This window comes from Euleptes europaea, chromosome 9 (genome assembly GCF_029931775.1).
Source record: "Euleptes europaea isolate rEulEur1 chromosome 9, rEulEur1.hap1, whole genome shotgun sequence".
Classification (NCBI taxonomy): domain Eukaryota; kingdom Metazoa; phylum Chordata; class Lepidosauria; order Squamata; family Sphaerodactylidae; genus Euleptes; species Euleptes europaea.
Window position 1 is genome coordinate 51848446 of NC_079320.1, and position 27339 is coordinate 51875784.

At 42.3% G+C, this 27339-nt stretch overlaps 1 protein-coding gene across 1 annotated transcript in view; it reads left to right on the forward strand.

Annotated features, from left to right (window-relative positions):
• The first annotated feature begins 1426 nt into the window (after positions 1-1426).
• Positions 1427-27339, forward strand: part of ANXA10 (annexin A10) — a 39051-nt gene continuing 13138 nt past the window's right edge. The window contains exons 1-4 of the mRNA XM_056855762.1: positions 1427-1584; positions 18805-18886; positions 21369-21463; positions 25760-25873. Coding sequence (XP_056711740.1) covers positions 1567-1584; positions 18805-18886; positions 21369-21463; positions 25760-25873 — 309 coding nt within the window. The 5' untranslated portion in view covers positions 1427-1566. The remainder of the gene's footprint in view (positions 1585-18804; positions 18887-21368; positions 21464-25759; positions 25874-27339) is intronic.

Genomic DNA, 27339 nt, shown 5'->3' on the forward strand with positions numbered 1-27339 from the left:
TACATGTGTGTGTGTGTAAACATATATTTATATATTTTAGCTCTTATTTTTAATTGGTTTTATGATGTATTTTTATTAAGTGTTAGCCACCTTGGTGGCACTGATGGGCCAGAAATTCAGGATCTAATTGTGGTACATAAAAATAAATAAATGCAAATAATTACAGGAAGGCCAGGATATGCCAATTCACCCTGCCTCTTGAGATGAGCCTCCTTCAGAAGGCTCCAAGGAGAATGATTTGGGTCCCTCCAACAAGACCCTCACGAAATCTCTCAGCCATGTGTTTCTATGACTGTTACCTGGCTGAGGAGGGGAGTCCGTTCTCTAGCCGTGCATTGCTTCGTTGTCAAAAGCTGCAACACAAGGCTAGCAACCGCACATTTCAGCACCACTATTCTTCAACTCTGCTGTGATAGTCTGATATCATGAAATGTGAAACAATACTGTTCTGCACAAATGATGCAATAAAACATATTCAGGTTCCTTTTTAAATGAAAGCCATAAACTGTAATCTCTAATTGAGATCTACCCTTGCATATAGCGATTGATTTCCTAAAAGTGGTTCCAGGAATGGGAAACTAAAATGTATATACAACAGTGCACCTAAATTTGTCAAAAACATTTATTACCAACTGAGAAAAATACCTTGGTTTTCTGAAAAGAGTAGTACTATTACACTGCAATTCTATGCAGAAGTACTCCAGTCTAAGCCCACTGAAGAGAAGGTGGTGTTAAAGTGAATCTCACTCATAACAGATTTTAAAAAATTGTTAAATAAAGGTGTATTCAACACCCAGCAAGCTGCCTTCTACTGAGTCATATAATTGCTCTCTCAAGGTCAGTACTGTCTACTCTGCCTGGCAGTGGAGGTCTCCAGAGAACCAGGCAGAGATCTTTCACATCACCTGCAACCTGATCTTTTTGAATGGAAATGGCAGGGATTGAACTTGTGTGCTTCTGCAAGCAGAGAAAATGCTCTCCCATGAAGCCACAGCCTCACTCACTATTTCTCAGTAGCATGAAAATCTACATAATTAAAAAAAAATCTCACCGGAGATGCTACAGTTTTCCCTTGGACTTTATGAAACCTGTTGACAAAATCCACTTTAGTCTTTATCTGCCAAAAACACTGGATTTTTTTCATTATCAAGATATTGAGTCAGTAAAAGGAAAATGTGAGCAAGGTCCTGTTTCAACCTGAAAGTAAATCATTAACACCAGTATTTCTATAGATTACCATTTCATTCTGTCATTTGTTAAGTTCTGCATTTATTTCAGTGTAACAGTAATAGGTTGTGGCGCTAATATCTGTTTGTTTAATGAAACAGCTCTATTTATTCATGTCTGAGTAATGATTAAGTACACACAGTGAATCTGAAAAAGCAAGGAACATATAGTTTCTACTTCCCCTTCCTGGTAACCTTGGAACATGAAGTGATTGGAGAAAATTATCAGTTTGATATGTATTCACCCTCCCTCAACATATCAAGGCAGTACTTGAGGTTTTCAATCTCTCTTCTGAACCAAGCTTTCTACTTGGCTTTTGCTTGAAGACCTGCGGCCAAAATGTATAGCGGGAATTACGTGAGTACAAAATACCCATAATTTTGAAGTTTTTATTTACTGCTTTGTTGCAAGTATTAACAGGAATCCAGTTTGGACAGACTGAAGCCAATCAGCCATCAGTTGGCATTACCTTCCTCTGTCTACAACAGGGGTAGGTATTCTTTTTGGCCCCAGTGCCAGAAAGACCCATATCATCTTTCTGTATGTAGTAGTAGTAGTAGTAGTAGTAGTAGTAGTAGTAGTAGAAGAAGAAGAAGAAGAAGAAGAAGAAGAAGAAGAAGAAGAAGAAGAAGAGTTGGTTTTTATATGCAGACTTTCTCTGCCTCTTAAGGAAGGCTTACAATCGCCTTTCCTTCCCCTCCCCACAACAGACACCCTGTGAGGTAGGTGAGGCTGAGAGAGCTCTAGGGGAGCTGTGACTAGCCCAAGGTCACCCAGCTGGCTTCATGTGTAGGAGTGGGGAAACCAACTTGGTTCACCAGATTAGAGTCCACCGCTCCAAACCACTGCTCTTAACCCCTACACCACGCTGGAAAGAGATGATAGCTGTATTTGGCCCGATGCACTGGAAGCAAACTGAGTCCCTGTGGCACTGCCACTGCCTCAGGAGCTGGCCTTTGTCCACTGGGCATCTGACAAGCCACTGTTCAACATTCATGCCTGGGGTTGCCGATGCTTATCTGTTGGCTATATGCTGTTGTCCAGCAATGGAAGTCAGACTGTGTGAACACAATCCATCAAGCACGAGTGCTTTGCATTCATCATTCACTGTACACATCCTACTGGAATGAATAGTGATTGAAAAGCAGTAATTTTCAGTGGCATCTGATTTCTCGTCATGTTATTTTATAGCCTAATCATCCACTCATAGTAGTTGACAGGAAAAGCAGCATGTTAGTATTGAATTATAAACATTGGGTTCCATGTTTTTTCACTGCACACACACACACATGATGTTGAGTACCCCTTATCTGGACATCCGATATCCAGACAGATCTGAAAACTGGACCTTTTGAGCCAGCATGCAGGCAGATTTGCTCCGCCCAGCTTCTTCTGACTTCCGAGAGGCCCGGCAGTGCAGATCTGATTCACATTTACCCTGCCCAGCCTCTCCAAAGTCTGATGAGATAGTTACAACCTTTGCCTTCTGATGGTTCAATGGGCACAAAATTATTTAAAATAGTGTTTAAAATTACATTCTGGCTATGTGAATAAAGTGTATATAATACATATATAAAATATAAATGAATGTGGGTCGCAGCGCCAAGATATATCAATATGTATAGGAAAAATTCCAAAATATTTCAAATTCTGGAAAGAACTGAAATATGGACTACTTGTTAAAATGTGGCACTAACTGCCAGAGGATATAGTGATGGCCACAGACATAGACATCTTTAAAAGGAGATTAGATCGATTCATGGAGGATAGATCTATCAATGGCTACTAGCCAAGGTGACTAAAGGGAACCTTCATGTTCAGAGGCAATAAGCATCTGAATACAAGTGCCAGGAGGCAACATGAGAGCAAGGCCTCATCCTCTTCTAAACTCTGTGCCCTGTTCTTGGACCTCCAAAGGAACTGGCTGGCTATTGTGTGAACTACAAATAAACATCATAAGCCAAAAAGGTGCAATGTATGTATACATCAAAAAGTATCACAACCAAAACGTATATGTCAATAACACATGTTCACAGACAGGATGCTGGACTAGATGGACCACCGGTCTGATCGAGCAGGGCTCTTCTATGTTCTTAAGTAAAGATAGAATTAACAAATGGAAATGACCTTAACAATTTTGTTTAATTCTAAGTAACAGAGTTAGATGCAGCTCAGTTCTATTTATATTAACTAAACTAACACCCAAGTTCAACAGGACTTAGAAAGCAATCCTAAACTGGTCAACTGATAAGGCTTACTCTCAATAAAATGTTCTTAGGGTTGCACTGTTACTCTCAAGAACGTGTGCACAGGATAGCAGCCTTCATCCCATTTTATTTCATCAGAACCACCCCCAATTTACATTTCCTTTTTTTACTTAAGCAAAAGTGTACATTCTTACTAGAATACATCAGACGTTTATGAAAACATGGCCTCTCAAGAGATTAGTAAACTCACTGCATTTGATTATTTAGAAAATCCAAATTATACATAACACTCCCTGACAGTGAATTAATCATACAGTGTTTGTCAAAGAAACCAACTCATAAAGTTGTGCCATGCTGAATAAAGTTAACTGAGTCTCACAATAAATTCCTTAATATGCAAGTGTGTGGGCAATTGCACCACTTAAAGAGTTCATTATTAATATCACTGGCAATATTTTATTCTTGCCGAATATTTGTAGAACATGCCTCACAAATGTCTTTGAAAAAAATCAATAGAGGAATTTCCAAGGCATGAACAATGATTTCTCTCTTAATATACATTGGAAGAAAAATACTTGCACTAATTATTTGAGCTGCATTCACAACTGATTTCCACGAGTCCTGGTTATTTTTCTGGCATGGTATCAATCAATTTTTGTTTCTTTCATTTGCGTTCAAGCAACTTCAACACTATTTGAATAATTAGCCTGTTTTGTTTTTAGACTTAAATTGATCAGATTTTCTGCTATCTCTGCTGGTAAATCTGGAAGGGCTGATTCACTTGTTAAAAGTGAAGGATTGTCTTCTCCCATACTATCCAGCCTGCCCGTTAAGATCTGCCTCTCAAGCCCTGCTCTCTGTGCCCCTGCCTTCAGAGCTGATGCAGCTGGCGATTAGAGACAGGACATTTTTGGTGGTGACACCACACCTTTAAGAATGCCCTCCTCCTCAAAGCTCATCTGGCGCCAACTTTAATTTCTGTTAGGCGCCCTGCTAAAATATGTCTTTTAACCCAGATTTGTCATTAGGGGTTTATCTTATCAGCTTTTAAATAGTCTGCTGTATTTTTAAACAGTTTTTTTTTATTCTACTTATGCATAATTACTTTTAAAAATGGTTTTTTTAATACTGTGACTTTTAATTGTAAGCCACCTTGAGCCGGACTCAGAAAAGGTGGCATAGAAACATTCTAAATAAATAAGTGAATAAATACAATCCACTAGTTATTTTCTCAAATCAGGTTCCATTTGTGATCTAATAATGTTAATAGCACAGCATATAAACTGGGAACTAACAGTCTGTCCAACTGCAGCAAACATCACATGTGTATACCAGTGTGAACCTGTGTGATTTAGTGGTTAGGTGTGTCAAATTAGGACTTGAGAGACCAGGGTTCAAATCTCCATAACCATGATGCTGCAATAGGGTTGCCAGTTTCCTCTTCGCCACCGGCGGGGGGTTTTGGGGCACAGCCTGAGGAGGGCGGGGTTTGTGGAGGAGAGGGACTACAATGCCATAGAGTCCAGTTGCCAAAGCGGCCATTTTCTCCAGGTGAACTGATCTCTGTCGGCTGGAGATTAGTTGTAATAGCAGGAGATCTCCAGCTAGTACCTGGAGGTTGGCAACACTAGATCTATTACACACTAGATTGTTTGTTAGCTAACTGGTTCATGATTATGACAACCAGTCTGACATTCAGTCAGAAAACACAGGTCACATCTTCACCTTGGCCTGATTCAGACATTAATTAATCTGGTTTTTTAAAATATATTTTCACTCCAAAGGTTTCTAAGTCACCGTTCCACCCAACTTGGGGTCTCCAAGATGGTGAACAATTTTTTTTAAAAAAAGATTACACATATGCATGCGCATGCAAGCATCTATGCAATTAAAACACATAAGGACAGGAATGGGAAGAAGGAGCCATAAGAATCAATGAGGGAGTCCCATATAAAACAGAAAAGTCTTTACTTGCCAGTGGAAGACAGTGATAGGAGGGGACAGCCAAATTTCCCTTGAGAGGGAATTTCATAATTTTGGTGCCATGACAAAGAAGGCCCTTTCTTGGATTGCCCTAGTGCTGCTATGTCCTCAAATAACACAAAATTTACAGGTTCTGAATAATGTTATGGTTCATAAAGTATAGAATATTAAACGATCCTGTGACTGCAAAAGCAATCTGAAGTACAAACAATCTTCTAATATTGTTTGCTTTGTAAGCCACTCTTCTGATAACAATGGAAGTTAGATTTCCTTAGACAATGTTTTTCAGCTGGGAATTCTGGTTTTAAAACAGGCTACGTTTCATACTTACGAATTAGATCTGCTTCTGCAAAGAGGTCCTTTGTGATGCTGCTTTATTGCTAGTACAAAAAATAGCCAAGGGGAGCTGGGTTTTATGGTCTGAATTCATTATATTTGATGTATGTCTTCCTATGGCTTGCAATAATAGACTACCTGTTTCTTAAAGCATATAAGCTTAGAAACGAAATATTGTATGTATTCCTAAAATAAATAGTTTAGAAAGGGCAATTTTTAAAAAAATCTGTGTAGTAAAATAAATCATTTTCTGGATGTAATTACTGGTAATCAGAATGCTATATAGTTCAATAAATATTCAAAACACTTGTTATAATCTTGTTTAAGTAATCCACACAGAGCAGCCCTGTAAGGTAGGGCATTACTAACCCCATATTACAGAATGGTCAGGTGAGGCTTGGGTGAAGAGGTTTGAAAGATAGTGGCATACTTAAAACCATCCAGTGAATCCATGTCTTGAACTGAGTTTTGTACCAACGACATTCTGCTTGGGTTTCTGTGTTCTGACACTGGCTTCAAGTTTTCAGCATACCTCACTAAATTCAGCGCACCTGCCGAGCATTAAGCACTGTCAGGTTCTAGAGCAAAAGCATAAACAGGTTTGTTGAGCTCCTATTAGGCTGCATTAGGCTCTCAAAATAAAAGATGTTTTTCTTTCTGACAGGACTGTTGAGAACATTGCCTAGTATGCACTCTACCCAGCTGTGTTAGAATTGTTCTGTCGGTAACTGATTTGCAGAAGTGAGACTAATGGAGAAATCTTACGCAGAGCTACATGCACAGACATGCACAGAAAGTATGGTCAGATGGAAAATTCCTGTTTCAGTAAGACCCTTCATCCTTTTCCTCGAGAGTGCCGTCTGAATTTACCCCTGTGCTCTTAAGAAACAAATAGCTGGTGCAGCTGCAGGTGTTTTGAGGTGTGGGGAGGGGTGTGAAGCCACTTTGGCTACTGAAGGAAGTACATTGTAAAATCTGACTCTCCTCCCCCCTCCCCCTAGTAAGCTTCACTAAAGGTAAAGGTCCCCTGTGCAAGCACCAGGTAATTCCTCACCCATGGGGTGACGTCACATCCCGACGTTTACTAGGCAGACTTTGTTTACGGGGTGGTTTGCCAGTGCCTTCCCCAGTCATCTTCCCTTTACCTCCAGCAAGCTGGGTCCTCATTTTACTGACCTCGGAAGGATGAAAGGCTGAGTCAACCTTGAGCCGGCAACCTGAAACCAACTTCCGTTGGGATCGAACTCGGGTCGTGAGCAGAGCTTGGACTGCAATACTGCAGCTTACCACTCTGTGCCACAGGGCTCCTAAGCTTCACTAGCCCACTTTATTCTGGGACCATTCATTTACATACACATCTCTAAACATTATTAATGCACATGGCTTGATTAAAGTAAATGTGGATTCTTATAAAATATTTATCACCATTCCCACTTTTCCCATTGATAGCTATTTGTTGTAGGAGCCAGCAGTACATCACAGAATTCCCACATATCCTGTGTCTTGATGACTACATGAACATGTAGTTATATGAGAGCATGATCAATATCAAGTCATAGATTGAATGACTTCTTTCTCAGGTCTGTTTTGGCAATCTGCTGGTCATGATGGTTGTACATATTGGTGTGGGGGTAGGGATACATCATACCACTCCTATTACAACTGATCTCCAGGTGACAGAGATCAGTTCCCATGAAGAAAATGGCCGCTTTGGAAGGTCGACTCTATTGTACCCAATTGAAGTCCCTAACCTCCCCAAACCCCACCCTCTCCAGGCTCCACCCCCAAAGTATCATGATATTTCCCAACCCATAGCTGACAACCCTAACGCAACGCCTGCCCCTCTCTCAGTCTGCTCAGCCACACCTCCTCCTGCCATCTCACTGTCCTTGGGCTGTTCAGCTACTGGGAAAGTAAGCCCAGCAACCATAGGGTTGGCTGCCAGGGCTGGGTCCCATAGTTGGGCTTGTAAAAACAAGGGCATAGCAAGAAACAAAGTGCTGGGTGAAGTTGATACATTTCCTTCTAAAGCACCCTTTGTGTGGCCTGGTGGAGGTTCAGTTTGGTTAATTGACACATAGGGTTGCCAGGTCCCTCTTCGCCACCGGCGGGAGGTTTTTGGGGGCAGAGCCTGAGGAAGGCGGGATTTGAGGAGGAAAGGGACTTCAATGCCATAGAGTCCAATTGCCAAAGCTGCCCTTTTCTCCAGGGGAACTGATCTCTATCGGATGGAGATCAGTTGTAATATCAGGAGATCTCCAGCTAGTACCTGGCAGTTGGCAACCCTAGGCATGTGATACAGGAAAGGGATTTTTCCCCACGCTTCCATTCTCAAACATAAACTGTCAATGCTTTATTTACTAAAGGCAGTGGTCATAATAAGAAAAGAAATAAGATTCAGCACAACAAATCCAAGATGTACAATAAGGAGAAGGAGAAGCAGGAGGAGTAGGAGGAGTAGGAGTTGGTTTTTAAGAATCAAACCGGCTTACAATCACCTACCCTTCCCCTCCCAACAGACACCCTGTGAGGTAGGTGAGGCTGAGAGAGTGTGACTTGCCCAAGCTCACCCAGCTGGCTTCATGTGGAGAAACCAACCCAGTTCACTAGATTACAGTCCACAGCTCCAAACCACTGCTCTTAACCACTACACCATACAGTTTTATGCCTGCTGTAACAGTTAGCATCACTCTAAAATGCATTTTTTTTACAATGTAACATACATTCCAATTACAAAACCAGCATCACTACACTTCACCGTTTTTTCACAGTCACTTTTGGGTAGTACTGTAGTACTTCAGCCTCTTTGTCAGCTGGACTCTCGCACATGCTACAGTCTCATTATTTTGACCTGAAGAAAATAGCATAAGTACATTCACTTTTTTCCATTATCCAATAATGTTGCCTTTGACAGTTGCTGCAAAGCTACCTGCTGTAAATAAGCGCCTCAGCTCGCTTCTTGAAATCAATGTGCAATTTATGACATTGTCTGCAATTCAAAATGTGTCATATACCACTCCGACATTTCTGTGGAGAATGCGCAAGTCAGAGGGAAGAGCCTCTCTGAGTCACTACGGGGCACCAGCTACTACGTGAGGGATGCAGTCAGACATCACACGAAGCCATCTCAAAAGTGGCCCAGCATGGCTGGGTATTTTGCATCAGCCTGCAATGGTGGCAGGCCGATGGTAGGATAACGCTCCCATGCCATGCCAATGCCTTGCTGCTGCAAACAATAAAGTTGTGCCATTCCTCCAAGCTGGTTGCATGTCATCTTTGGGTCGTTCTGCTGGGGTATGGCTGGGTTCTCACTCATCCAGCTCCTCAGGCAGCTGGATGGGGGAAAGTGGCATCGGACCTGGCGCCGCTTTTGCAGCCACGTGCCTGCCCGCCCATCATCGGAGGGAGCCAGTTTAAACGAGCCAATCAGGCTCAAGATCCCAATGGGGAGGGCTGGCCTCCGGGCAGCCGGACCTGAGTTTTTCACTCGGGTCCGGCTCCCCGGCATTTAAAGGGGAAGGATGGAAGGCTGAATCAACCTTGAGCCGGTTACCTGAATCCAACTTCCATCGGGATTGAACTCAGGTTGTGAGCAGAGCTTGGATTGCAGTACTGCAGCTTACTACTCTGCGCCACGGGGCTCTTTTGATTTACATTAGGGTAGTTTGTTCAAGTTCAGTTTGTATGTGTGAGGGAGGATGATTATTGGTAGTTTTTGTATTTCTTTACATTTCATAGATTGTATTTAGGATGGCTTTGTAGAGAATCATCCACAGTACTTTTTATCTGTCTCACAGCAGTTGCAAGCACGTGTTTTCTATTTTGGAGAGGAAAACTAGTGACTCTGTAGGTTCCCCATTCACTTTGATTTACGATGTGCTTTCCCGTCCTGAAAAATATTTTAGACTAATCTATAGAAGGAGTTATTGTGATGTGATTGCTGTGTCAAAGCTGTTGGAATCCAGCAATGGCCCTGGTATAATGCTTTCTCTAATAATTTACTCTGATCAATGGGGAGGTGTTGCTTGAATATTTCGCCCAGCAAGATATCGTGTTTCACCAGAGGGTTTTAAATTCTTGTTTCTGAACTTTAGAAGATGTTTGTCCTTGCAGAGGATTTGTACTTGTAGTATCAAGATTTTTTTTTAAAGTGGTACATCAGAAGAATAAATTCTGTTTAATATTGATTATCAACTGGGAAAGCAACAGAAGGAAATACAATACACTGTCTTGGGCTAATGATCTTTAGAAGCTCTTCAAATTAGAAACTGAAATACAGATAAATGGTTAACTATGGCATTTTTTATTCACATTTTTAATATTCAAATAGCTACACAAGCAATTTCTGTATCTAGAAAAAGAAAGCAACTTAACGTCAAAGTTCAAAAGCTATATATTCTCCAGGATTTAATTGCACTGCAGAGACTCTAACTAGTTGTAACTGTGGGAAATCCATGAACAGTACCTACATTTTCCCCTTAGAATAGCAGCACCATGGAACAATCTGCTTCCAGAAAATGAAGTAAGTACAAAGTGTTAGCCTCTATACACAGATGATGTATCCCTTGTCTGAATCAGGCTCTCCACATCATCTACTACCATCAAAAACAAACAATAGATCCTTGCATGGATCTCCTGGCATGATGTTTAATTTTGCTTCTTTGGTCTAACTGTTGTATACCAACTCTGTGTCTGATTTTATCAGCGCACTGGCCATCTGAACTGCATGAACTCCATCAAACCTAAACAAGAACCATGATGACAAATGTGGTCTCTCCATACTTGCATAATTGCCACATTTGATATGTGTGTGTTATAGGGTTGCCAACCTCCAGGTAGTAGTTGGAGATCTCCTGCTATTACAACTGATCTCCAGCCGATAGAGATCAGTTCACCTGGAGAAAATGGCCACTTTGGCAATTGGACTCTGTGGCATTGAAGTCCCTCCCCTCCCCAAACCCTGCCCTCCTCAGGCTCTGCCCCAAAAACCTCCTGCCAGTTGTGAAGAGGGACCTGGCAACCCTAGTTTGATACTTAATTATTTCAGCATTTGGTATCTGAGAGTGGCCTGCTCAAGCTGGGGTCAGGAGGCAAGGCAAGAATCAGGGCACAGCGGCTGGACTGTATAATAGATTTTGTTGCAGCAATGGCTGTGGGTGAACTGAGGCCTACCACTACAAGAAGGTGGAGATACAGGTCTCTCCCATCAAGCAGCTGATTGCCAGCAGTTAAAGGTCTCTGCCTGGTTACAACAGCGAACATGGTGATGGAGTTAAGGTGGTTCAGGGCTCTGAAAGGCATAAGGGGTTAGTTGGGGAAAGACCTCTGGTGTGGCAGCAGGTTTTGGGGTGAAGGTTTCAGGGCCCAAGTCTGAGACAGAAGGGAGGACTGCTTCCCAGAGTGAACAGCCTGATTCAGACACTTCTGTACATCAAAAGGGCTCCTTGAGGTGTCCCAACTTCCTCCTACTGCAATGGTGTTACGTGCCCAGCTGCCTCTTCTCTGTCTTTGGTTTCATCTGATGAGGAGTCAGTGTACTGGCCTATGACAGCCAGTATTTGATACTGTTTGACAATCACCTACAATGGTGTTTAGAGTTTGCAGATTTTAACAGCAGATCCATGTTGATACATCATTACGATTTTCAGGCTTTTTACATTCAGGGAACATTTCCACCAGCTGAATAGATTGCCAAGGACATCTGCCACAGAACCCCTAGCATACTGCACCTTTGTACTGTGCACATTCATTTGGGCCTCACCATCACCAACTAAGAACGTGTTCTAGAACAGCCATCTTCAAGTCATTTGCTAGTGCCATAAGCCGCTTTCTGGAAGGACCTGCAAATGTATAAAAAGTTGCTACATTCAGCAAGCATGCTGAAAAGAGTAGCAGGAGGAGAGGAGATCATTCGACAGTGCAAAGGCTTCATTTTTCACTCAGGCAGATTCAGCAAAACACACTCTCCCTGCAGAAGCTCTCTCTTTTCTTCTCTTTTTTCTCATACCATAGCACAACCCAATCTTTGCCCCTCTCCACCCCGTGAGTAGGGTTGGGCACCTCCAGGTAGTAGCTGGAGATCTCCTGCTATTACAATGGAACTCCAGCCAATAGAGATAAGTTCACCTGGAGAAAATGGCTGCTTTGGCAATTGGACTCTATGGCATTGAAGTCCCTCACCTCACCTCCTTAGGCTCTGCCACAAAAACCTCCCACCGGTAGCGAAGAGGGACCTGGTAACCCTACCTGTGAGTCAATCCTCCAATGCTTTGCACACACTTGAGGCATAGAGCCCCACTCCCAATCAGTGAAAAGCTTGTCTGTCGTTACTGAAATTGCCTTCTTCTAAGCTTCCTTGCTGAGATTAGAAAAAGCAAATAGATTGGAAACCCACTATGGAGAAACAGAAAAATGTACCTAATTTCAAATATTCGTTATTAGTAATACTAATGTTGCAATCCTATACACATTTACCAGGGAGTAACCCAACTTCATAGGATTGCTGCCTCAGCTACTCACATAAATATCAAAGCCTAACTGCCCTGGAGATTTGCAACATGATGATAAAAAAAAAAAAACAATGATACCAATAAAGACCATATTACTGTGAGGTAGATTGTCTCTCACTGCTGCAGCTGTTAGGGTTTAACTTAGGGTTGCCAGGTCCCTCTTCGCCACCGGCAGGAGGCTTTTTGGGATGGAACCTGAGGAGGGTGGGGTTTGGGGAGGGGAGGGACTTCAATGTCATAGACCGATTGCCAAAGCAGACATTTTCTCCAGGGGAACTGAGCTCTATCGGCTGGAGATCAATTGTAATACCGGAAGATCTCCAGCTAGTACCTGCAGGTTGGCAATCCTAGTTTAACTACACACAATGTATCCCACATGATCGCCATGGGGACTGGATGTCATGCTGGCTCTGCATGTTTCCTCTGGGAACTTCATTCCAAAGCACTGCTGTGGTCTGAATCCGACCAGGACTGTGGCATGGAGGGAAAGAGGTGTTTTGGCTTCCATCCAATGCCATTTTCCAGAGCTGAAATAGCTTCTGAGGAGTTATTTGCCCTGTTGGGGGTGAGTCGCATGTGCACTGAATATTGAATGTGCAGCCCCCAGCAGGGCAAGCCACACCCCTCCAGGGCTATTCTAGCTGAGCAATACTGTGGGGGGAGACGACTGAAACCCATCCTCTCCTGCACTGCCATCCTGATCTAAATTGGGCTCCAATGGCCAGAGAGAACTTGCAAAGGCAGTGAGACTGCCAGTCCATGTGGTGACCACATGGTAGATGACACATCTAGTTTGGACCTAAGGGTCTCTTGTGATCAAAAGCTGGAGTAGTATAATGGCTGTGATTCATGGAATTCGAAGTTCAAATCTTGCCTCTGCTATGAAATTAATAGTGGCCTTAAACAAGCCAGCCCTAACACCCTCATTTTTTTTGTTTATTTGTTTTTGCCATCAAGTCACAGCCAATTAATAGTGACCCTGTTGTGTTTTCAAATCAAGAGATGTTCAGAGTTGGTTTGCCATTGCCTGCCTCTGTGTAGTGACCCTGGGGTTCCTTGGTGGTCTCCCATCCAAATATTAACCAGGGCTGACCCCCTGGTCTGCTTCTGAGATCTGAGAAGATCATGCTAGCCTGAGTTATCCAGATCAGGGTATAATAATATGGACTCATCTCAAAGGGCTGTTGTAAATATCGCTTAGCTAATTTATGCAAAGCACTTTAAATACTGAGAGTGCTATAAAAATGGTCATGATTGAAAATTAGTCATCAAGTCCCACAATTATATTTTAGCTAGTCGTAGCCGTGGTGGATTTTCAATCCAGTCAGCTGTTGGTCCAACTTAACCATATTGCCAAGTCTGACTTGTAGTGGCTCTCCAAGATCTCATTAGAAGAGATCTTCCTCAGTTCTGCTAACCTCATTTCCCTTAGCTGGAGATATCAGAAAATGCAATTTGGACCTCCCACATGTGCAGCACATACTCTGTAACAGAGCTATGGTCTCTCCCCAAGTACTAATGGCCTGTCATTAACATAAGGGCAGTTTTATTCTTCCTAGCTTAGGGAAGACATTTGGATACACCACAGCAACTAATAATTGTGCATTTATAGGGTAGTAAAACGGTTCTCCATAAATGCCTATGGTGCAAAATTAAGGAGGCTAAATCAGATGTAAATCATCATTCCATTAACTATGTGGCAGATTTTACAACAGAGCTATATATATGTTGATTGACAGCAAAATCTAAATATAATCCACTCTTTCGAATCACTGCACACTGCCAAAACATATTGACTAACACTGACTACTGTTGAATTTAGGATATTTGGATTACATGCAAATTAGATGTAAGCAAAATAAATATCCCCATCACCTCTGAAGTTGTTCCAGTTTTGCTCATGTAGATTTCAGCCTACATAGTATTAAGAATACAGCAAACAGATGCATCAAAATTTACTATGTGTTATATCCCCAAAGACGTAACACTATTATAAACATTACAGTTTGCAAATGTGGTTCAAGATGGAAGGCAGAAATGCAAGTAATAGAGATGCCTGCTATTAAACTGTAAAAGGACCGAGGTGTCAGTAAGCAAGCAGCACAATTTATTTTCCAACCCTGCAATCTAAACCATGCTCTAGTTGCTAGCAACAAAGAGGCCTTTTCCGTGAAATAATACTGCATCTTGGTGGAATTGTGAATGATAAACGTATGGAATGTTCACCTAAAGTGATCATCAGGACCATCAGTATCTAGTCATGAAGTAAATTTGTGAAAATGAAGCCACAAAGGACATGACATATGGTATAAATGTCCTGTACAAAATGAGGAAAAATTATCTCGTTTAGATATGCTTCACTCTATCACTTGTTTTGAAATGACAGAATTACACAAGGCATTTAAAAGGTATTCCCCCGAAGTCAAGTTAGGAAAGCTACTCCATAAACCATAAAGTACACATGATCTGAGAGCTCAAAGAAGAAGAAAAAATACCAATACATTTGGGAAGCTGTGGCAAAAGCAAAATCTGGCTGAACTAAAAAAACATGACAGCAGCACACATATGATCAGGCTTATGTAAACTAATGTCTACACAGGGTTCTTTGTGTTAGTATGGGCTTCCTTCTCACCACACCTGATTCTTCCCTTCCTGGGGAAACTGCTTGCTATGTCCCTGCTGGGATGCAGAAAGAAGCTTGCCGGGGGAAGGAGAGTGATCATAATGTGGACCTCACCTGTGAATCCCCCACCCCCAGCTTCTCACTGGGTCCCAGCAGGAATGTACCAAGCTATTCCCATGGGAAAGGAGAGCTCCCTCACTTCCTTTGAAAAGCGCTCATTGTGTCCCTACAAAAACTTATGGGAAGAGACAGATGAGATCCCCAAGAAAACACCATATCCAAGAGAGAGTCAGAATGCCAGGGTCTGACCCCCACCCTACCTAAGTTCTCTGTTGCATCTCAGAATGTCCAGCCAGGGGAAAGGGTGTGGGGTCTCTAAATGGCCAAGATCAGGCCAAGCTGCAGTTGACCCTCAGTGCAGGAGCTGGAGGGCTGCAGGACCTTTGTTGCAGCAAGTAGTCCAGGAATAGCACAAACTAGGTTGGAGAGATGTTGAACCACTGATAGCTCAGACTCAAATGAAGAGTTATAAGAGAGTCATTGGTCCCACCCCATCCTACAAAAAGAATTAGGTCCATTAGCCTTCCAGGACTTAAGGAGTGGCACCTGACCACTACGGTCATCTTCCAAGGCTCTACTTTGGGTGCTCCCGCCTTCTGAGATTAGGCAGACGGCCCCGTGGCACAGTGGTAATCTGTAGTACTGCAGTCCAAGCTCTGCTCACGACCTGAGTTCGATCCCGATGGAAGTTGGTTTCAGGTAGCCGGCTCAAGGTTGACTCAGCCTTCCATCCTTCTGAGGTTGGTAAAATGAGTTCCCAGCTTGCTGGGGGAAAGGGAAGATGACTGGGGAAGGCACTGGCAAACCACCCCGTAAACAAAGTCTGCCTAGGAAACGTCGGGATGTGACGTCACCCCATGGGTCAGGATTGACCCGGTGCTTGCACAGGGGACCTTTACCTTTAACCCTGGAGATGGCCTTCTCAGTCATGGCACCAAAACTCTGGAACTCTCCCCCCAGGGAAAGTCATCTGTCCTTTTCTGTCACTGTCTTCTGCTGGCGAGTTGGTCTGGTGTTCCCTTCTTCCTGCCCTGTCTTAATTGTCGTTTTTATCTTGTAGTATATGTATTTTAGCTTTGCTTTTAATTGCTTTAATGATGTTTCTTTGTTAACGGTTTTCTTTATTAATGGTTTTTAATATTAATGGATTTTAATATGTGCTTTCTTATGCATATTTTTAACCTGTTAGCTGCCTTGGTGGCCCTGATGGGTGAAGAAAGGTTGGGTATAAGTTTTGTAAATAATTTTTTTAAAAAAATGTCTTCCTCTTGTGTTCAGCTAAAGTAAAGAAGGCCTCAAATCTCCAGGCATGTACACCCCTGCCTGGTCCAGGCTTTAGCCCTAGCTCTCCACTTTAAGGTGTAACAGGACTTTACTGCCACCGCCAACCCCTGACCAGTCATGATGAATTTCTCCAAACAAGAACTAACCAAGTGGGCTCTTCATGAAGTGGACTCTGAGACTGCTCTCTCTACATGGAGTCTCCCTCTATAGGCTCCCTATTTTCCCCTTCTCCAGTGGGCAAGGGCAAGTCGAGGTCAGAATGTCACCTCTCCTACCTTTCCCTCTCCTGTGATAGAAAATTTCTCAGTTGGATCCTCAGGCAATTGAAACACAAGTCTCTGGGAAGCAATGGAGAAATTTCCTGTCCTGGGAGGGGAAGGTCAGAGAGGCAGGGTTCTAATAGCCCCCTCATACACACACACACACACACCACTGAATGGAAAACTTCTCAACTCAAACAGTTAGATGGGCCACAATGAAGTCAAGCGAGATCACATAGTAAAGCCAGTTCACACAACAGAATGGCCTGTTTAGTTCCAGTCAAAACCAAGGACCATGTGACTAATGTGTGCACTCCTGCCTTACACCTCGTGAGGTTACCACCACGCAGCATCTTTACTGAATATCTGATAGTGACTTTCCACCTCAAAAGGTGTTTAATTAAAATTGCCGTGGCAAGACAATCAGAGTTACCACATAACAGCTGAGCTCCGAGAACTTACCTATTTGATCCTCAAAAGTGCACAGAGCCTACAATTTTTTTTAATCCTTTGCTATTCTTGCAGGGGGACGGGAAGACAGCATGGTATAGCCTAATCATGTCAGATCTTGGAAGCCAAGCAGAGTCTGTACTTGGAAGGGAGACCTCCAAGGAAGACTCGGCAGAGGAAGGCAGTAGCAAACCACCTCTGCTTAATCACTTGCCCACCAGGGGTTGCTATAAGTTGGCTGCGACTTGAGGGCACTTTACCCACACACATTCCTGCCGGGCCAGACTGGCAAAAGAAGTCTGGAAAGGGGCCAAGCCCCAGCCCCCTGACAGACTATGGGAGGAAATGAAGAAAAGGGCCAAGGCTTGGCCCCACCCCACTGACAGAGGGCTAGGAAGGAAGGAGCAGGCTTACCATATCTTGCATTAGGCTCGTACTTGGCCACATTGTGTAGTGTGGGGGCCTCCAGCAAGCAGCAGTTTCTACCCACTTCACCCGCCCTGCAAGGTGTGGGCTGCTGGCTTGCAATGATAGTATCTCCCACCACCCCTGTTGGAGTTGCCAGCTCAGAGCAGCAGCAGATCCTGCCCACTTTGCACAGGGCAGCCCCAGATGCAGAGCAGTGTTATCCCAGGCTGTCAGCCCAAGGAGACTTTCCTAGTGGATGAATTGCCAATCTGTGCCTGTACTCCTGCGAGTCCCTCCAACAACCCACCTAGCACCAAAGAAACAGAGCTTTAACACTTTCAGAGCTTTGACAATTTCATGGAGTGCGCAACTGGCAAGGCTGGGTTTTTGGGTTTTTTTTTTTAAGTTATTAGCTGCACAACAAAAGGAGTGCTCAAAAGCAATTAAAGAAAAAGATCCCTAAAAAAAGTTGGGTCGCTGCTGCTGGGGGGAGGGGGAGTGAATGTCACAAAATAATCTCCATGTGGGGAAGAAGTGTGTCACTCATCATTAATGGTGCCCCAGTGGTTAAGCAATATGATACATACAGCTCACAGAACCCTCAGGTTCACAATGAAAGAGCCAGCTCTGGAGGTGGGAGCTCTACACGTGATCTGAATGCAGGGAAAGCGTAATTTCACCACAACAAAAGATAAAATAAAAGATAAAATCCATCAACAGTGGAATGGGCCTTCTCAGCCTAACCTACTTCATAGGGCTGTTGCGAGAATAAAAGGAAAGTCAGAACTGTGTACACGAGCCTGAGCTCCTTGGATAGGGTTGCTAACCTCCAGGTACTAGCTGGAGGTCTCCTACTATTACAAATGGTCTCCAGCAGATAGAGATCAGTTCACCTGGAGAAAATGGCCGCTTTGGCAATTCGACTCTATGGCATTGAAGTCCTTCTCCTCCCCAAACCCCGCCTTCCTCAGGCTCTGCCCCAAAAACCTCCCACCAGTTATGAAGAGAGACTTGCCAACCCTATCCTTGGAGGAAGTATGGGAAAAAATGTGGTAGACAGATGCATGGCAACCCCTCCGCCACAAAAAAAGACCATCTAATAGTTGAGCATCCTTTCACTAAAAGCATTTCTGTACATTAATCCTTAAGCAAAGGTATAGGCCACATTTTAAGTGTAGTAGAAGTAATATGAATGCACATGCATTGCATGCAGAGACACAAATCACATACACCACCCTTACAGTGGCATCCTAAGGAGAGTTACACCCTTGTAAGCCCATTGATTTAAATGGACTTAGAATGCTGCTTAGGATTGTACTGTTAAGCTGTTACATGTGTTTTTACCCAACTTGCATTCAAACAAACCAAGTCCTGTTAAATTTTCTCCTACTTTCTTAGGCCATTTTCTATAATCTTGATGTGTGAAAAGTCTGACGTCATTCTTTTCTTCTCAACAGATTCAGGGAACAATCTTCCCAGCTCAAACTTTTGATCCTGTTATGGATGCCCAGATGCTAGGAGGTGCTCTACAAGGAATAGGTTTGTATGTTTGAAAGCTATAACCTTTAGTGTGGCATTCTCTTAAATTCCGCTGGACATTTATCACCAATCTTACTTTAAAAAGAAGAGATGCACTTTTCTCCCCTCTTAATTATGTAATTTAAAAAAAAAGACAAGATGAAAATAATTGTTTACAATCAAAGAAACCAAGCACTGTAGTTTGGGGAATTATAGTGTTTGAAGCAGACACAAAATCCTATGGCAACTTTTCTAGCAAATCAAAGACAGTATTTTTTTCTACCACTCCTCTACAGAAAAAAAATTAGAAACTTAATTATATCTTCTAAAAATTGATGCATTTTTTTAAAAGCTAATGTTCCACTTAAAGTGCTACTCATTGCTAGAATACGCAAACCCACAGAGCAGTTCTAAACAGAGTTACACCCTTCTAAGTCTATGGAAGTCATTGGGCCTAGAATGGCATAACTCTTTTTAGGATTATACTGCAAGACTGCAATCTAAGAGGATACCACAACTTTCCCTAAAAGCTTTCATCTCAAAAGATGTCACACAATAGCTCCCCAAATGTTTTTCAGACTCCTCAAATCTTAAATGTAGTTTAGGAATGTATCATTAGACTTTTTAAAATGTGAAAATAGGAATGGAAAGAAAGCTCTTGAGGAAAGGGCTTGGCAGGCAGATGTACAATACAGCAGTTGCCCCAAATGTCTGTGCCGATTCTGGACTTAGGTCTGGGCTCCATAATGGAGCCTGGATAGTCTACTAAGCATCAGCTTCTACATTTGTGTTGTAACACCCTAGCATGACTTAGGGATGTCCCCAGACTGCAGTAAACCTCATCCGATACACTCAGAGTCATCTGGCACTTCACTGGATTGATACCATCATCAAGACAGACGCAAATCACATATTCCCGCACCAATCTATCACAGCCAGAGACATCCCAGATTATGCTGAGCCTCCAATGTACCAACACACTGCATTGGGCAAGCATCTCCTCTTTCCTTTACCAGGTCCTATATATTTAACCATATGCATCATTTTGTGCATTTCGATTTCTTGCAAAAAGTACTGCCACATTCCATAAGCACTGTTAGGTATCTTGGCCACCAAGCAAGAATACCTGTGACTGTACATGAGAAAATAGTTGGAACCTTCATTCCTAGGAGTTTGCAAAAACTCATCCTAAAGATGAGGATGCTAATTTTCACTAAGGTTGATTCTCTTTTGAATGTCAGGTAACGGAGTTTATTAATCTCTGCTTTAACTGGAGCGATTCAGTTTTGTTGTCTGTTTGTTAAGTAAGGGCGAAAACGCATGGTCTCTTTAGCCTCCTTTATTCCCTATTTCAACCAGGATTCAGCCAGGAGCGAAAGCATGCGTTTCGCCAAACGTGTGTTCAATCCTGGCTGAATCCTGGCTGAAACAGGGAATAAAAGGAGGCTAAAGTGAACATGTGTTTTCGCCCTAAGATCATTAAATGTAAGCATAGGAAATGTCTGGCTTCTTTGGAAATCTGTACATCACAATTATTTTTCTTTTAAAAGCAGTAGTTTCCAAACATCCATAAACTTATTGGTGGAAGAATCGCTACACACCATCCTCTTTGAAGACACTGGACCCTACAATGTTCCCAACTCTTACTTTACATGGTGTATTGGCTGGAACTGTTGGGTCAGAGTCCTAGAACACATATACACTTATGCTGCACTTGCTGCACACAGCAAAAAAGAGGAGGAAAAAGATCAATAGTGGTGGACAAGCTGTCTTACAGATAAACGGTCAGCCCTTAATGATCTCCTTACCAAGGAACCCCTAATAAGCTTCTGAAATCCCAATTTAGCCACAACACAGTTCGAAAATGGTTGCTTTAAAGCACGGACACTGTTTATGCTTTTAGGAAGCAGTTATAATTGCCAGTCATAAACTAGTGACCACATGCTGTCATTAAAAAAAAAAATAGGCTGCTGAAATTTAGAACATTACTCAGAAGCTAGTGTAAAGAAAACAGTAAACTAAAAAGAAAAGTTCCTGTAGTTCTTCTACAATCTCTCTGCGCACACGTATATGCAATTCCAACCCCAGAATTCAATGGTAAATAACCATAAAACTTGGAAATCAGATTTAATCAGTATTTATAGGATGTATAAGCACAACAAACAAGAGGCAGATATAAATCTATACACGATGCCTAGGCTCCAGCTCAGTGAAAGCCATTATCCATTCTCTTGATGCGCCCTTGAGAAATATGGCAGTGCATCTGATAATGCTAACTATTTGTCAGTAGTACACCAGTGCATCAAAGGCAGGTTAGTGCTCTAAATACAACTGGTGTTTGTAAATGCCAGTAGGATAGTCATCTGTAGATATTGTTCTGCAGGACATCCACCCAACACGGGGGAATAAAGTGCAGCAATCACTGGCTGGTGCCAATGACACTAGCACAATAAATAAAAATCACTGTTCCAAATCTAATAATTATTTCTTCTTCCCCTCGAAGACTGCAATAAAGATGTGCTGATTGATGTTCTAACACAGCGCTGCAATGCACAGAGACTCATGATTGCTGAGGCTTACAGGAACATGTATGGCAGGGTAGGTTATGTTAATTTTGCTCTTTTCTCTCTACTTTTCAGTCTCCCATTCCAATCACTGATGCAGGTTTTATACATTATTTCTGGAGTACCCAAGTGTTCTGTCCTGATTGGTTAGCTGTGCATGGATGTGCAAGTATTTGTTTCATAACCACAGTATTTCTATATGTTGTGAGATCAGTGGTAGTAAACTTCAGGTCTGTAAGCTCAGGAGACACTTATCCCATTTTAATATTACTTTTGTATTGCCCTAGGCTTGTCTTCAAGACCCGTGTCAGGTAATACAGGAGGGAGCATCCTGCATTCATCTAGTAAAATATGTTTTATTTTTCTCTGAACAGCAGCCCCTTGCACACAGATACACACTTCCATGGTATATCATAAAGTGCTTCTGCAATTTCCTTTATCTACAAAAATTGTTTTCCATGTGGCATGGAAAACGGCTATTCAAGAAGCTCAAGTCCACAACACCTTTAGGGATGTAGCTCTAATTGAGCAATTCTTTAGATCTGGGTCATATTCACATGTCCCAGGTGAGGACTTTGTGAAAGGACAGGCTGGCAAAATTAGAACCTTCTAGGCAGACTCTAAGCTTACTAGGTTAGTACATGAAAATGTATAGTCCATTTCAATACTTAGTGCACTCTCTGTTGGATAAACTCATCATAACTAGTCAGTGGCTGGGGTTGATGGCAAGCTCTGGCCAGCCAGGTGGTTCAGTAGGGGGGTGGGCTGAAAAGATCCTTCTAGATGAGACCTTCTAGATGAGACCAACGTCATGGTTTTTACATGGGGCAGACACAAGTTGCTATCACCATGAACTACTGTGTACTTACATCTGCAGCCAGAAATCACAATCAGTTCCATCTGCTGACTGATGTTCATGGGGATACAGAAGGCATTCACACTTGAGGTACCTGAGGATTACACACCCTAAAACTAGGGTGTCAGGTCCCTTTTCACCACCGGCGGGAGGTTTATAGGGCAGAGTCTGAGGAGGGCGGGGTTTGGGGAGGGGAGGGACTTCAATGCCATAGAGTCCAATTGCCAAAGCAGCCATTTTCTCCAGGTGAACTGATCTCAGCTGGAGATCAGTTGTAATAGCAGGAGATCTCCAGCTAGTACCTGGAGGTTGGCAACCCTACCTAAAACAGGTCATAGATAGGAAAGTTTTAAGGCTGAGATGGCTGGCAGACAAAACAGCAATGCCGAAGAGAGATAAGCAGGATTTATGACTGAGCTAAATGGTTGCAATCCATAGAACATTCAAAACAAAATACTGGCCTATAAAGTAGCTCATTCCCACTGAATTAACTGGAACTAACAATGTAAATGTAAGCATGTCGGCCTAAATGCATTGAAAATGGCATACAATATGTTCTTTAGCGCTGCCTCGTGTATATTTTGAGCTCAGATGCAGTTTTGCTTTTATTTCTTCCAGTCTATGCTTTACATAGCTCATTGTAAAACAATAAGCCCAGTCTTGCCACTTTCATTTTTGAAATGGGAGAAATTAATCATAAGGAAGTTGATAATTGTGGCATTAGCATGAATTCCAAACTGCGAAAAGGATGACATGAAGAAAGGGAGGAGAAAGGATACAAGTTAAATCACATGTCTCTATTAAAGCACCATCCAAACTCATCCTGCCGTTTAGAAATATGCACAAACCTCTCTGAGATGCTTCCTTCCAATTACCCTTCCTTGATTTCTCATAGCCAAGATAATTAGAAAATGTTAATAATGACAACTCAGGGTTGTCTTGTCTTATTTGTCACTGCTCTTCTCCATTTACCCTAGTTCCAATTGCAGGGGGTAATTTTTAATTAGTCTCCATTTGTACTATTAATCAGTTCTCCTACAGGCACGCTGTCAGCAGTGAATGTCTTAATGAATTAATTTCTATTCCACGCGTGATTTAGTGGCTGTCAAATGTATCTAATGTGCATTCAGCAAAGATTACATATTGTTTCTTCATCATAAATTCATTTTTAATTTGTATGTCTCTTTCCTCATTGCTGCTGTGTCTGCTATGTTAATTATATGCACGGGGCCCATGGTTACCTTTAATTATTCGCCTTCTGAGAGCAGCTTTTGCATTAACAGTGTTATATTTCATTTATAGTTTATACTACCTCTTTATTGCTATATCCCCTGCTACTGAAAATAATCATATACAATTCACAATGAAGTACTTCAAGGCAAGCTGTGCTGGAGGACACGTCCCCTTGCGGTTCAATTCAGTCAATCAAAAACCAGACCTGAAGTTGAGGATCAATGCAATATAAATGCTGGTTTGAGAGGAAGGCAGAAGTTCCTATCCGACAAGGTCAATTCATATATGGAAATGTTCTTCTGAATAAAGATCTACTTCCACCACTCCTTTAGTATATGCCCCCGCTATCACAACAGATCTCCAGATGACAGCGATCAGTTCACCTGGAGAAAATGGCCACTTCGGAAGGTTACGTCTATGGCATTATATCCCATTAAATCCCCCCACCCCGCGAACCCCACCCGCTCTACCCCAAAATCTCTAGGTATTTCCCAACCCAGACCTGGCAACCCTACTAAGTGCTGTTGGCTTAAGTTCTGTACTCAGTCACTACACAACAGCAATTACAGATTTCTTGATATAGCAGCAAGATGCTTCTACAAGGTTGGTTACCTATACGGTTAAGGCTGGCCCTGGTGAGAAGCCTGTTCTTTGGGGAAAATTAATGTGATACATTCTTCACATAGTCAAAGGCACACGAATCAATCACAGAGAAGCCTTGATTAATTATTGGATTAATGATCTGATGGCCTGATGCTAGGCAAGCCAAGCCTCTCTCCAGTTAGCATGGTGGAATTAAGCAAGGTGTATTGTACCTTAGTCTTGGAAATGACCAGAAATCCTGCTTTATGGCCTAATGATGATCAAGATGGAAGGAGTGGGAAAGAGAAATATGAACCAAAATAGAAACTTGTTTACCAGTGTTTTCCTCGGGAACTTAAAAGTATTCTCTGATCCCATGGGGGCTTTGATTTTTCCATTTTATATTTTGATTTGCTTATTTATCATTTATTTATTTCATTTATACCCCACTTTTCTCCCAAGTGGGGACCTAAAGTGGCTTACAACATTCTCTTCTTATGCATTTTATCCTCACAACAACCCTGTGAAGTAGGTTGGGCTGAGTGTACATGACTGGCCCAAGGTCACCCAACAAGCTTCCATAGCAGAGTGAGAATTCAAACCTGGGTCTTCCAGGTCCTAGTCTGACACTCTAACCACTAAACCACACTGGCTTTCTTTAGTCCAAAGATGAGGATAAGGGTTAAAATGGCTATGGTACATCCTCATAAAAACATGCGGGAAGGCATTTTTCAGCCTAGGGCTTTTCCACATAGTTTTTAAAAAATCCGTTCTGGTCCCACGCTGCTTCAGTTTATCCCCTGCTTTCTACACATATTTTTGTGCCTTTAGTTTTCACTTCTTTTTTTATTTGTTTTTCCCCTAATTTTTGTCCGGCTCTTTTGAGACTACTTTTACCCTGATCTTTTTTCTGGAAGCTGATTTTGCGTTGGCTTTCCCTCATGCATAATGTCTCTATTGGCTTTCTTTATCTCACCCACTCCCTCCCACCTCCAGCCCTTTTCAATTATTGCGCTGTCATCGTTGTTAAACCACTCCCCCCACACACCCAAGACAGTGATTTCAATTTTATTTTAATTTTTTTAAGGCCCTAAAATGTCTGCGAGGAAAAGTGATAAGGACTTACTTTAGAAAAAAAAGCAAAAAAAAAAAAGCAGGGAATTCAGAGAACCTGCTTAAATTATCATTACTACACTACAGCATTATATTGACATTTTAAGGCCATTAAAAAAAATAAGGGGGGTGCTGTGATGCCACCAATAATGACACTCATGACGATAGTGCCCTCCCTTGAAAATCCTCATTATTTAAGCCATGTGTGGAAGAAAATAAACTGACTTCACAACTGGAAAAATGCACAGGGAGGGCAGATGTGCGAAAGAACCCTGCCCAAACCGATTCCAATGCTTGTGGAGCAATTACCAAAAAAATCAGGAGTAACTCCAGCATGCGGAAAAGGTCTTACATATGTTCAATGAGCGAGAACTTCAGTACTTCTACTACAGATAAGAATGACCATGTCTATTGCCTGTTCTGTTGCTCTTAAACCAAACCAGTGAATTTGCAATGGTAAATCCAGTTTACTTTATTTGTTTTCAAGACTCCATAGTATTTTGCACAGAATGATTAGAGCCATAATTCTAACTTTTCCCCTTCAAGGATTTGATTACGGATCTGAAAGAAACTCTCTCACATCACTTCAAGGAAGCTATGGTTGGCCTGATGTATCCACCTGCATCCTTTGATGCCCATGAGCTCTGGCATGCCATGAAGGTATACACATAAGGATTCTTAACTGATAATCTTGCAATAGGTTGAAGCAAGGCATGAGAAACAGGACGTTGAGTTGTCTGGCTTGTCTGTTCTCACCTTGGCCATTTTGCCTGAATAGATTTGAGTGCTGGTAAATTTGAAATAGGAACAAATAATTGAGGTGATCTGTGTCACAAAATATACACTACAAATGAGGTGAGTTCAAATGTTGATTGCATTTTTAAGTTCTTAGCATCTATGGTTTTGTGTCAAGTCAAACACCACATACAATCAGTTCAGCAATTTGACTGCAAATCAAAAAGAACAGCGTTCTGAGTAATTCTGCATCTGAGCCGTGAGGGCATTCAGTGTAGCATTTATATGGATAACTACTACAGATGCGTATTCACAATCTCCTTACATACTCCCTAGGGTTACCATCGGCAAGTCATGCACCATTTGAAGTCAACTGTGTAGACTGTGCATTGCTTTTGCATCTGTACAGTTGGCAATTAATCAGCCAGTGGAACTCATTGTGGTGATGCAATGGCAGCACTGAACATGCTCAGAGTTGGGAGTCAGGCAAGAAGACAAAATGGCCAAGGCTTGGACACTTAGGGTTGCCAGGTCCCTCTTTACTACCAGCGGGAGGGTTTTGGAATGGAGCCTAGGAGGGCGGGGTTTGGGGAGAGGAGGGACTTCAATGCCGTAGAGTCCAATTGCCAAAGCGGCCATTTTCTCCAGGGGAACTGATCTCTATTGGCTGGAGATCAGTTGTAATAGCAGGAGATCTCCAGCTACAACTTGGAGGTTGGCAACCCTAGGAAAACTAGAGAGAACAAGGCATGCAGTTTCCCAGGTTGCCACACCAGCAAGCTTGAGACAGTTCTTTCCTTTTGGGTGCACTGAATAAACAGATGGAGGAAGGTGATAGGCAGGGCAAAATATCTGCAATCCAGACATTGGATTAGCCACACAAAATGGGCCAGGCGAGACAAGAGAGATAAGCATGCAGCAGCGCTCCTCCCCAGCAGGTCTGAAAAAGCTCTTAGAAAAAGAAATAATTGAAAATATACAAGGATAGGTGTGGGACAGGAATGGGGGAAAGGGTAAGAACTCACACGCACATTTTCTCTCTAATTTTGAACATTTGAATGAAAGATTATTTTGAGGTCTGAGAGTCCTGTTCACAGCTCGTGAACAAACTGTGATCGAAGCAGAAGGGTTACTGATTTGTTGTGCACAATGTATCAGTGATGATGCATGTATATGGAAGTCTGTGCAATTAGCTCAACATAAAAATATCAGGTCAGACCAAAAGCTAGTGGCAAAATTAATTCTGGACCAACTAAATGGTTTTGTTGTTGTAAAGATTGCTTTATTTGATTTATAATGGTTCTAAACCACCTTGAGGATCTGCCCTAGATGGACAGGTGGGATATAAACATATTTATTAATCACAAAAATAAATATTTCAATATTTATGC